Genomic DNA, 13216 nt, shown 5'->3' on the forward strand with positions numbered 1-13216 from the left:
ACATTTCAAATCAATTGTTGTAATTAATACTTGAAAAGAGGACACAATATTAAAGTGTGTTCGATACTTGCCAGAGATTTGCTGTGTATTTCTTGTTACATAAAGAAAAATGAGTAAACTTGAAAAATGGTGGATTGACAGATTACAAACTAAGGTGATAAAGTTTCTGTTTAGAAACTGAGGGGCATTTTATTTATTTATATCATGAAAAGGTTGTACTGACCTTGCAACAAAACACCAGTGAGATCACACAGCTTCTCCAAATTTGATCTAGGATTTCTTCAGTGCCAAACCTCATTAAAAAGAGGACTCTTCTTGTAAACCTAGAATGATTTTAAAACTCACACACATTTAAACTTAAAAATAAAACTTATTAACAATTATGTACCATTTATATTTTCACCAGACCTTCACATAGGATATATGCTGACACTAAATTGACTGATTATGTATACTCTTTTCATTAATGTATAGCCTAATTTCTAAAATTATTAGTAAACAAAATAAACTAATCTAAATCTAATTTAATGAAACTGATTAAAGAAAGTTTTATCTGATTAAATTGTTTCAAAGCCTAAAAACTTGGATGGAGTGATCCACAGATCCTACAGAACGCCAGTGTTTTAAACGTATAATTTGATACATGAGGACGTCGTCATCATTGCCAGTTAGGGAGGAAATACATCAAGCAAGAATCCATGACCAAACATAGCCTGAACGTTCTGCTGAGTGAACATTAAAGGGGCTATATAAGAGGCTCCCCCAAGCACTGAGGCTACCCCAGGCACCCTGCATAGGTGAGGTGACAGGACGTGTTTGTCCTAATGTCTAAATAGAATGATGTATTTTAGTTTTTTTGAATGCTCTTCCTGCACAATTCTAAAAATATTTTTGTTCTAATGTCATATTTTCTTATTGTTCTACAACAGTTTTTTTCTGTATTCTTTCAGAATCTACAAGCTGCCAGGCATTTTCTGCACTTGGGAACAAAAAGGTCAGATGTACAAAGTAGATGAGGGTCAAACTTAAATTAATACACTGTTAGAGTTATCATTTTCATTTTCTCATTCACCAAAAGCTTACTACTGATGTCGTTTAGAGTTTGGCAAAGGTAATATATAACTTGAAAAATACATATTTCTTACTGCTTACCAGTGATTGACAAAATCTCTTTTCCCTCCTGTGCATATATTTAGATTGTGTCTAACCGGCACAGAAATGTACATTATGTGTGCATAAATGTAACTTTATTTTTGGGAAATACTACAACCTTTATCAAAATTATCCCTACTTCTGAGCTGCCACTTTAAAATGTCCCAAATTAAAGTTTGCATTTTCATTTTGCAAGTCATTTGTAGCATTTGATTTAAGACAGGAAGCTTGATCCAAACATTTTTTGAGCAAAAAAAAAAATATGTACTGATTAGTGTGACATTGTCGATCTATGTACTAATCAACCAAACAAGCAATTAAACAATGACAATAATTAATTTCAAAGAAAAACGTCATCATGGGGGATGGAGAGATGGAGTGTTTTGGGCCGGCGGCCATCTACCTCCGCAAGCCAGACAGGGAGAGGATTGAGGCTCAGAACAAACCTTTTGATGCTAAAACAGCCTTCTTTGTTACTGAGCCTGCTGAGATGTACCTGAAGGGTACACTGAAGAGTAAAGAGGGTGGTAAAGCCACTGTCGAAACTCTGTGCGGAAAAGTAAGTGAAACATGAATTATGAGATTGTTGTTCACCATATTCTGTGGTTTATGAATAAAACTGATTAAAATATGAGATGTACACTAGTTACATTTTCTCCAAATTCAATCAACAATTTGATTTTAGTTAATTTATTTAATTTGGTGTATAAATAAGTGCACTTGTGAGTAAACTGTAGTCATACAGAGGCAGTAATAATTCATTGCAATTGGTTGCACTCCTCATTCTGGAGCTTTAGTCTTTTATTTTAAACAAAAAAACATTATAAATTACTTTATCATAACACATTTTAATTACTTAATAAAAATGTAGTATTATAATTATTTGTATTATTATTATTAACAATAATAATAATAATAATAATAATAATAATATAATTAATACTTATTCAAAGTAATTATTTAAGAAGTTTATAAAACCTTCATATACAATGTGAGGCCACAGAAAGTTTTTGATTACGTACATATTTTAATATACAATACTTGAATATGAAATAAGCCACTTAATCTTAATCTATTACTTCTAACATGTATGTACTGCACACTGCTGCAAACTCCATATACCTACATAAACTTGATGTAAACTGTGTTCAGGTGACTTTTGTGTAATACTACAATCCTTCTTACTTCACAGACCCTCACAGTTAAGGAAGACGAAATCTTTCCCATGAACCCTCCCAAATTTGACAAAATTGAGGACATGGCCATGATGACCCACCTCAACGAGCCTTGTGTGCTGTATAACCTCAAAGAGCGTTACGCAGCGTGGATGATCTACGTAAGTTTAAAACTGAAAGACTGAATAAGACTGTTTATAAATGAGAGGTTACTCCATGATGACCTTTTGTTCAAATCTTCAGACCTACTCAGGGTTGTTCTGCGTCACTGTGAACCCCTACAAGTGGCTCCCAGTGTATGATGCAGTTGTTGTAACTGGATACAGAGGCAAGAAAAGAATTGAAGCCCCACCCCACATCTTCTCCATCTCTGATAATGCCTATCAGTTCATGCTCACAGGTATGATGTTGCTTAATGAATCTGCCTAATGGAAAACTGTATTACTAATTTATTATTTAAATAATACAAAGCAAGTAAGACTGTAATTAGTGTACAAAACTGTTTCTTTAAAAAACAATTCAGGAATAATGTGCCACATTTTGTCCTTCAGATCGTGAGAACCAGTCAATTTTGATTACGTGAGTACAGAGAAAGTCATTTTATGTCAGCATTCTTAATTATCCTGAATTAAAGTATTGTTAACATAACACACTTCCTCTAACTTCAGAGGAGAATCCGGTGCAGGAAAGACTGTGAACACCAAACGTGTCATCCAGTACTTTGCGACAATTGCAATGACTGGGCAGAAGAAAGCAGAGCCTGTTCCTGGCAAAATGCAGGTAAATGAATCTCTCTATCAGGATTCTCTGAGCATTCGTGAGAGATTTCCTAACTAAAATATGTGCTGTGATCTCTAGGGTTCACTGGAGGACCAAATCATTGCAGCCAACCCCCTGCTGGAGGCTTATGGTAATGCCAAGACCATCAGGAATGACAACTCCTCTCGTTTTGTAAGTGCACACAAACCACAAACAGTGCTCAGACTTTGCATAGATGATAGTAAAAACACAGGAGAAAAATGAATTAATCTAAACATCTTTTTGGACCCCCAGGGTAAATTCATCAGAATTCACTTTGGACAAACTGGTAAACTGGCCTCAGCTGATATTGAAACATGTAAGTTTTATTCACTATAAATAAATCCTTTTATGTAGTGAATCACATTGTGACTCCCCATTAGCTTTTTCTGAACATGTAAATATTTTACATTTATGCACATCTTATGGGGAATTTAAATTTGGAAAAAGATCACAGTTCATCCTTTAGATCTTACAATAGCACAGTGTTTTTACAAAGCCATGTTTAGACAAAGCATTAAAAATATGCTCCTTAAAACTTAACAATGTATCAACAGATCTACTGGAAAAGTCAAGAGTCACTTTCCAGCTGTCTGCTGAGAGGAGCTACCACATCTTCTACCAGCTCATGACTGGACACAAGCCAGAGCTGCTTGGTATGGAATATAAAAGTCTTATTTCAACATTCTTTAGATTATTTGTAATATTCAAGAGATTTGACTTTAATATTCTTTCCACACAGAGGCACTGCTCATCACCACCAACCCCTATGACTATCATATGATCAGCCAGGGTGAAATCACAGTCAAGAGCATTGATGATGTGGAAGAGTTCGTTGCCACAGATGTAAGCACAAGTTCACTAAACTTCATATTGGCATTATTAAATATGTGTCTCATCTTCAACGATCTATCCACTCTGTTTCACCAAATCCAGACTGCCATTGACATCCTGGGCTTCACTGCTGATGAGAAAATCAACATCTACAAGCTGACTGGTGCTGTGGTGCATCATGGCAATATGAAGTTCAAGCAGAAGCAGAGAGAGGAGCAGGCTGAGCCTGATGGCACTGAAGGTAAATATTGTTCATCGCAACATGAATCTGACTTAACTACTGAACTGAGCTGCAGTTAATAACACTATCGCTTTATTCTCTTTAGTGGCTGATAAAATCGCCTACCTCTTGGGCCTGAACTCTGCTGACATGCTGAAAGCTCTGTGCTACCCCAGAGTGAAGGTCGGAAATGAGTATGTGACCAAAGGCCAGACTGTTCCTCAGGTAATGAGCTATTATGTAACCAATAGATTAAAAATGTTTTTAATGGTTTCAAAAATCAACAGGAGGACCAAAGCATACTATTGGTCTCTACAGGTGAACAATTCTGTCATGGCGCTTTGCAAATCAATCTATGAGAAAATGTTCTTGTGGATGGTTGTGCGTATCAATGAGATGTTGGACACAAAGCAGCCAAGGCAGTTCTTCATTGGTGTGCTGGACATCGCAGGATTTGAGATCTTTGATGTAAATATTTACTGATTTTATTTGAAAACTCTTAATACTCTGATAAACATGTTTAATACGTTTTGCAACTGTCTAATATATTGATCTGTTGTAACAGTTCAACAGCTTGGAGCAGCTCTGCATTAACTTCACAAATGAGAAACTGCAACAGTTCTTCAACCACCACATGTTTGTGCTGGAACAAGAGGAGTACAAGAAAGAAGGAATTGAGTGGGAGTTCATTGACTTTGGTATGGACTTGGCTGCCTGCATTGAGCTGATTGAGAAGGTAAGCTACTTAGCAAAAAAAATCTCTAGGAATAAATGTTATCAGACATATTTAAGTTATCATCTTCTCGGGTTGTTATTTAAAAAGTGAATGTTTTCCACAGCCAATGGGCATCTTCTCCATCCTGGAAGAGGAGTGCATGTTCCCCAAGGCAACAGACACATCCTTCAAGAACAAGCTGCACGACCAGCATCTTGGCAAAACTAATGCTTTCCAGAAGCCAAAGCCCGCCAAGGGTAAAGCAGAAGCTCACTTCTCTCTGGTGCACTACGCCGGCACTGTGGACTACAACATTTCTGGCTGGTTGGACAAGAACAAGGACCCCCTAAATGACTCTGTTGTACAGCTGTACCAGAAATCAGCAAACAAACTGATGTCCTTACTGTATGCAAGTCATGCAGGTGCTGATGGTAAGGTGATAAAACATACATATAAAAGTTATATCTGATAGTAAACTTTAGATATACACATCAGCATGAAACTGCAGTACTAATGATAGAATGGTGGATTATATTAATTATCTACAGATGCTGGCGGCAAAGGCAAGAAGGCTGGCAAAAAGAAGGGTGGTTCTTTCCAGACGGTATCTGCATTGTTCAGGGTAAGGTTTCATGAGAATTTCATATTATTAGAAAAACATGAATGTATATGAGCTGTATGTGCTGACAATAAAAATCACAATGTGCAAATGTAGCTAAACTGATGTAAAATAAAACTGCACAGGAGAATCTAGGAAAGCTCATGTCCAACTTGAGGAGCACTCACCCTCACTTTGTGCGCTGCTTGATTCCAAATGAGTCCAAGACTCCAGGTAGGCTTTTTCCAAAGTGTATTTTTTTGTGAACTATGAAGACCTTTTAAACTTAAAACTATACAACTATAAATACTAACATACTCTTGCTCCTCCAGGTCTGATGGAGAACTTTTTGGTTATCCACCAGCTGAGGTGTAATGGTGTGCTGGAGGGTATCAGAATCTGCAGAAAGGGATTCCCCAGCAGAATCCTCTACGGTGACTTCAAGCAAAGGTTACTTTCTTAAGTTTAACATTTAAAATGTTTAAACCTATTTGACACTTACTGCTTAAATGTCAAATTATTTAATCTTCAATCTTCTTACAGTAATTACTTATTATTAATACAGATACAAAGTATTGAATGCCAGTGTCATCCCAGAGGGGCAGTTCATTGACAACAAAAAAGCCTCAGAGAAACTCTTGGGCTCCATTGATGTGGACCACACCCAGTACAAGTTTGGGCACACCAAAGTAAGTGATAATGTTGAATATTGAGCAGTTCTGAAATGAATGTTATGTCTTGTATTTACATATTATTTACAATTTGTATATACAAGAATATATTGCAATTTTTGCTAGTGAAATGTAATGTATGCACTTCTTTAGTGCAACCATAATGGGGCCAGAAACCTGCACAATGAACAATGAACGGACACATGACGCAAACATAACGAGAACCAAAATGGCGACAATGAGTGCAAAGCAAGAGTCCGTTTCAACATAAAAGTCCAGAACATAACATGACCATGACGTGATTGTTCATGACCGCCTGCGGGCCGCGGCCCGAGACCGTCCCCGGGGCGGGCACGGAGGCGTGGGCGTGACAGTGTCAAACAAACAATAAAAGTTTCTGTACCTCTGAAGTCCTGCCTGCAGCACCAAGATCAAGGTTGTAATCTGGACCACCAGTCAAGTAAAAACTCATTTGAGAGACCTGCAAGTAAAAAGCATAGTTAATTAGAAGAGAGATAAACACATGCATCCTGAAACTGAACTGGTAACTCAGTGACAACAACTCGTTGTTAGATTTTAGAGTCACCACAAAATCCACTATAGCCAAACAAACCAAATTTTGTACATGCAGCATGAAACCTTCTTGTCCTTAAAGGTGGAACAGAAAATTTTACAAAGAAGAAGGGTAAGAAAATCAAATCAGCTTTGTCTGAAACAACACATTTACCTGGTGAAAGCTTACTGTTCATTAGAGAGAAAAGTCTTTTCTTCAAGATTGGTCGCATTCCTCAATATGTAAAGTGATTTTGTTTTTTATATGCCTTTAGGCTGCTTTGAGAAAGACATTCAGAATCTTTGTATTAAATACATATTCAAATTTTACACAAATTATTGTAATTTTCTCATAGATAAGTTCAACAAAAAGTGAATTATGTTCTTCGCTAGCACAGAATGCTTCATAAAAACAATTGTGAACAAGTATATTTTAAAAACACAAACTGGTGGGTGCACAGAAAAAAGTGGGGAAAAAAAACTCCATGTATTATAGGTGTTCTTCAAAGCTGGTCTGCTGGGTGCCCTTGAGGAGATGCGAGATGAAAAACTGGCATCTCTGGTGACTATGACTCAAGCTCTTTGCCGTGGCTACCTTATGAGAAGAGAGTTTGTCAAGATGATGGAGAGGAGGTAAATTTAGATTTTTGACAAACAGTAGAAAAACATTACATGGAACTGCAGACTAATAAAACAAAACAAAGTTAGCAATGAACAAGGTGAATGCCTAACTGGGTCATGTTGAATTGCAGAGAGTCCATCTATTCCATTCAGTACAACATCCGCTCATTCATGAATGTGAAACACTGGCCATGGATGAAGCTGTACTTCAAGATCAAGCCTCTGCTGAAGAGTGCAGAGACAGAGAAAGAAATGGCTGCCATGAAGGAGAATTATGAGAAAATGAAGGAGGATCTGGCAAAGGCACTGGCCAAGAAGAAAGATCTTGAGGAGAAGATGGTGTCACTTCTTCAGGAGAAAAATGACCTGCAACTGCAAGTTACATCTGTAAGAATTTAATGTCAAGTTGTAAAACTTTGAAGCATGTTGGATAATGTTCACTGGTACTAAAATCATTACATTTACAGGAATCTGAGAACCTCTCAGACGCTGAGGAAAGGTGTGAGGGGCTCATCAAGAGTAAGATCCAGCTTGAAGCCAAACTCAAAGAGACAAATGAGAGACTGGAGGATGAGGAGGAAATCAATGCTGAGCTGACTGCCAAGAAGAGGAAACTGGAGGATGAGTGCTCTGAGCTGAAGAAGGATATTGATGATCTGGAGCTCACCTTGGCTAAAGTGGAGAAGGAGAAACATGCCACTGAGAACAAGGTTAAATTAATTTACCATATAAAAGTAATATTCAAATTTTATATATTTGGAACATTCAGAGAGTAATATAAACAGATACACCATTTGGCACTAATGCTTTAAAAATGTCTTTACACAGGTGAAGAACTTGACTGAGGAGATGGCCTCTCAAGATGAGAGCATTGCCAAGCTCACCAAGGAGAAGAAGTCTCTCCAAGAGGCACACCAGCAGACTCTGGATGATCTCCAGGCAGAGGAAGACAAAGTCAACACTCTGACCAAATCCAAGACAAAGCTTGAACAACAAGTGGATGATGTAAGACCTAACTAAAATAAAATAAGTGTAATACAGGACAGTTACGTCCCTTTGTCTAAAAATGCAGCTCATGGTTTTCATAAATTACAGCTCGAAGGTTCACTGGAGCAGGAGAAGAAACTCCGTATGGACCTTGAGAGAGCCAAGAGGAAGCTTGAGGGTGACTTGAAACTGGCCCAGGAGTCCATAATGGACCTGGAGAATGACAAGCAGCAGTCTGAGGAAAAGATCAAGAAGTATGTATCACCAAAGAGTGTAGACTACAAATGAATTTGTCAGTATTGTTAGACTCCAGTCACTGACAAATGCTAAATTGTTTTCCTGTACATTTTTTAAACAGGAAGGAATTTGAAACTAGCCAACTTCTGAGCAAGATCGAGGATGAACAGTCGTTGGGTGCTCAGCTTCAGAAGAAGATAAAGGAACTCCAGGTAAATCATCTCTGGAGATTTTTATGGGGAATTTGGTAACATTTGATATTCTGATGTCAGTTAATGTTTAAAGACTGAATACGTCTCTTTCAGGCTCGTATTGAGGAGCTGGAGGAGGAAATTGAAGCTGAGCGTGCAGCTCGAGCTAAAGTTGAGAAGCAGAGAGCTGATCTCTCCAGGGAACTTGAAGAAATCAGTGAGAGGCTCGAGGAGGCTGGTGGTGCCACTGCAGCTCAGATTGAGATGAATAAGAAGCGTGAGGCTGAGTTCCAGAAGCTGCGCCGTGATCTAGAAGAATCCACTCTGCAGCATGAAGCCACAGCTGCTGCTCTCCGCAAGAAACAAGCTGACAGTGTTGCTGAGCTTGGAGAGCAGATCGACAACCTTCAGAGGGTCAAACAGAAGCTGGAGAAAGAGAAGAGTGAATATAAGATGGAGATAGATGACCTGTCCAGCAACATGGAGGCTGTGGCAAAAGCAAAGGTGTGTTTATTTGACATTGGGGTGAAAAGCCTAACTTTCTCAAATAGAAATGAATTGTTTTATCCACATCTATGCAAAACCAGGTTTGATGGAATGTGTCTGAAGGATTGCACAACATAAAGCATATGGGACACACCGCAACATTTTTGAATGAAAAGCTCATTAATGTAAGGTGTCACTGTGTTTCTTCATTTCATGTACACACATAGGCAAATCTAGAGAAGATGTGTCGTACTCTTGAGGACCAGCTGAGTGAACTCAAAGCTAAAAGTGATGAACACGTCCGTCAACTGAATGACATCAGTGCACAAAGAGCACGACTTCAGACTGAGAATGGTAATTAGAGCCACAATAACTAAAGAGGTGAAATAATTCAGTGCAATCTGTCATTTCTTAACTAACCTACTCAAACCTTTTCCAAGGGGAATTTGGCCGTCAGCTGGAGGAGAAGGAAGCACTTGTTTCTCAGCTGACCAGAGGAAAACAAGCTTACACACAGCAGATTGAGGAACTCAAGAGACAAATTGAAGAAGAAGTTAAAGTATGTATAAAATACAATATTTGCTACAAGTGTTTGTTTCATGCACTGTAAGTACCCAAGCAGCATTTCATTAACAAAAAAATGGGTGCTAAATTTTAGGCGAAGAACGCCCTGGCTCATGCTGTACAATCAGCTCGTCATGACTGTGACTTGCTCAGAGAGCAGTTTGAGGAGGAGCAAGAGGCCAAGGGTGAGCTTCAGCGTGGAATGTCCAAGGCCAACAGTGAGGTGGCTCAGTGGAGAAGCAAATATGAGACAGATGCCATCCAGCGTACTGAGGAGCTTGAGGAGTCCAAGTAAGTGAATTAGAGACAGTAATAACAGATAGACATATGAGACAAATTTAAAATAAATCAAAATGTAACATTACACAACTTGACTTTCTCAGGAAAAAGCTTGCCCAGCGTCTGCAGGATGCTGAGGAATCTATTGAAGCTGTGAACTCCAAGTGTGCCTCTCTGGAGAAGACCAAGCAGAGACTGCAGGGTGAAGTGGAGGACCTCATGATTGATGTTGAGAGAGCCAATGCATTAGCTGCAAACCTTGACAAGAAGCAAAGGAACTTTGACAAGGTGAAGGGCTTGCCAAATCATCATTAACCATCTACATGTTAAAATGGACATTTCATTATACTTGTCATTTTCAGGTGCTGGCAGAATGGAAGCAGAAGTATGAAGAAGGTCAGGCTGAGCTGGAAGGAGCTCAGAAAGAGGCTCGCTCTCTCAGCACTGAGCTCTTTAAGATGAAGAACTCATATGAGGAAGCTCTTGACCAGTTGGAGACCCTCAAGAGAGAGAACAAGAATTTGCAGCGTATGTACCTCAGAAATGAACATAGAAAGATTATCTCTAGAGCTTGGTAGATCTTAAATAAGAAACATATTCCTCTTACTTCTGCAGAGGAGATCTCTGACCTGACTGAACAGATTGGTGAGACTGGAAAGACCATCCATGAACTGGAAAAGGCAAAGAAGACAGTGGAGACGGAGAAATCAGAAATCCAGACTGCTCTTGAGGAAGCTGAGGTAACATCACATATATATTTATTTAATATGACTAAATACAGATTTGAGTTTACACTAAACATTTATCTAATTCTTCAGGGCACACTTGAGCATGAGGAGTCCAAGATTCTTCGTATTCAGCTGGAGCTCAACCAAGTAAAGGGTGAGATTGACAGGAAGCTGGCTGAGAAGGATGAGGAGATGGAGCAAATCAAGAGGAACAGCCAGAGAGTTATTGAGTCCATGCAGAGCACTCTGGACTCTGAGGTCAGGAGCAGGAATGATGCCCTCAGAGTCAAGAAGAAAATGGAGGGAGATCTTAATGAGATGGAGATTCAGCTGAGCCATGCCAACCGTCAGGCTGCTGAGGCCCAGAAACAGCTCAGAAACGTCCAAGGACAGCTCAAGGTAAACCTCCAAGATCTTCTTGCAATCATTTAGAAACTTTGTGGAGGAAGACATTCAGAAAACCTTTTTTACTTTTACATCAGGATGCCCAACTGCACCTTGACGATGCTGTTAGAGGACAGGAAGACATGAAGGAGCAGGTTGCCATGGTGGAGCGCAGAAATAACCTGATGCTGGCCGAGATCGAGGAGCTGAGATCTGCACTGGAACAGACAGAGAGAGGCCGCAAAGTGGCTGAACAGGAGCTGGTGGATGTCAGTGAACGTGTGGCACTGCTGCACTCTCAGGTAAGTTATGTCAGCTTCTACGTTTGCTGCTTCATTGACATTCACTGTTTAAATTTACAGTTTGGGCTTAACAGTTGTGCCTTTTAACAGAATACCAGTCTAATCAACACCAAGAAGAAGCTTGAGGCTGATCTGGTTCAGGTCCAAAGTGAGGTGGATGACACAATTCAGGAAGCCAGAAATGCAGAAGAGAAGGCTAAGAAGGCCATTACTGATGTGAGTGTTTAACTACATAGATCTTCCATCCATGTGATTTACAAACAGAAAGCTAAACCAATCACATGGCTCATTCTCTAGGCTGCCATGATGGCAGAGGAGCTGAAGAAAGAACAGGACACCAGTGCTCATCTGGAGAGGATGAAGAAGAACCTTGAGGTTACAGTCAAAGATCTGCAGCATCGTCTGGATGAGGCTGAGAGCCTTGCCATGAAAGGTGGAAAGAAGCAACTCCAGAAACTTGAGTCACGGGTAGGTCACACACTTTATACAGTTATATTAAAGTTACTTCATTATTTTTCATTTCTTTTGGTTTAAATTGAGCAAATATTGTATTACAGGTGCGTGAGCTGGAGACTGAGGTTGAAGCTGAACAGAGACGTGGTGCTGATGCTGTTAAAGGAGTTCGCAAATATGAGAGAAGAGTGAAAGAGCTCACCTACCAGGTACAGTAATAACATGGTTAAATACAGACTATAAAAAGAATAATCATTAGACCAGGCAATCAATAAATTAAGACATTTTCAGACTGAGGAAGACAAGAAGAATGTAAATAGACTGCAGGATCTGGTGGACAAACTGCAGCTCAAAGTGAAGGCCTACAAGAGACAGGCTGAGGAAGCTGTAAGTGTGCAAGTATATGACCTGTATAGTCCATTCATGCAGTGAATTAAAAAAAAATGACAATAATATGCAGATGTTGTACTCCTATTAACTACATTCATTTTGGGGTGTCTGTAACTCCCACAGGAGGAGCAGGCCAATACTCACCTGTCCAGGTACAGGAAGGTGCAGCATGAAATGGAGGAGGCTCAGGAGCGCGCTGACATTGCGGAGTCCCAGGTCAACAAGCTGAGAGCCAAGAGCCGCGATGCTGGAAAGGTAAACTGTACTTAGTAAAAAAAAAAAAGGACAAACTCTACAAAGTAAATTTGAAATGTACTAATATTATATAAATGTTTGTTAGGGCAAGGAGGCAGAATAAGAGATGAAGACCATGCTGGGCATTAACAAGAAATGATACAATATACATTTCTATTTAACTGTTCATGCATAAATACAATTCAATAAAGCTGTATCAAACAGAATCAGGTGTTTGTATTTTGTGTTTGTATTTTGTCATGTTCAACTTCAACTGGAAACGGAATCAAGAATACTTTTATTTTATTTTATTAACTTTTATTATATTTTATTTTACTACTTATTTTGTACATTTATGTACTTACATTCATGTATAGACTAGTCAGAATAAGTTTCAAATATCAAAAGCTGCATGTTTTCGCCATCAATGGTCAGCAGTCCAAGAGGAGGATGCCCTTAGAAATGTGGTCACACTCCTAATAATTGTCGAGTGTGCAGTGCTTGATGTATTTCAATAATTCCCCTCCTAGTTCAGATGGACTTCTTTGGTAATCTCTCACCTAACTGATAAGGCTCTCAATTGGGCTACTGTGGTGTGGCAACACTTTCAAAACCTTTATTTTTTGTTAGTAAGTTTGTGAAGGA

The 13216-nt window shown here is 39.0% G+C and overlaps 1 protein-coding gene across 1 annotated transcript; it reads left to right on the plus strand.

Moving 5' to 3' along the window:
- The first annotated feature begins 1510 nt into the window (after positions 1 to 1510).
- On the plus strand, positions 1511 to 12695 carry LOC140543090 (myosin heavy chain, fast skeletal muscle). The gene is made up of 39 exons (XM_072666104.1): positions 1511 to 1711; positions 2345 to 2488; positions 2571 to 2727; positions 2879 to 2906; positions 2996 to 3107; positions 3186 to 3278; positions 3381 to 3444; positions 3683 to 3781; positions 3868 to 3971; positions 4062 to 4200; positions 4286 to 4404; positions 4498 to 4647; positions 4745 to 4915; positions 5019 to 5316; positions 5443 to 5516; positions 5639 to 5726; positions 5825 to 5942; positions 6058 to 6181; positions 7212 to 7348; positions 7468 to 7723; positions 7804 to 8046; positions 8165 to 8341; positions 8432 to 8577; positions 8682 to 8772; positions 8866 to 9255; positions 9465 to 9591; positions 9678 to 9796; positions 9896 to 10092; positions 10185 to 10368; positions 10443 to 10608; positions 10696 to 10820; positions 10899 to 11207; positions 11291 to 11494; positions 11585 to 11710; positions 11792 to 11962; positions 12052 to 12156; positions 12239 to 12334; positions 12461 to 12592; positions 12678 to 12695. Exons 1-39 carry the CDS (start codon positions 1511 to 1513, stop codon positions 12693 to 12695), a joined length of 5802 nt encoding a protein of 1933 aa, XP_072522205.1.
- The last annotated feature ends 521 nt before the right edge of the window (positions 12696 to 13216 follow it).

The sequence above is a fragment of the Salminus brasiliensis genome, chromosome 21 (genome assembly GCF_030463535.1).
Source record: "Salminus brasiliensis chromosome 21, fSalBra1.hap2, whole genome shotgun sequence".
Classification (NCBI taxonomy): domain Eukaryota; kingdom Metazoa; phylum Chordata; class Actinopteri; order Characiformes; family Bryconidae; genus Salminus; species Salminus brasiliensis.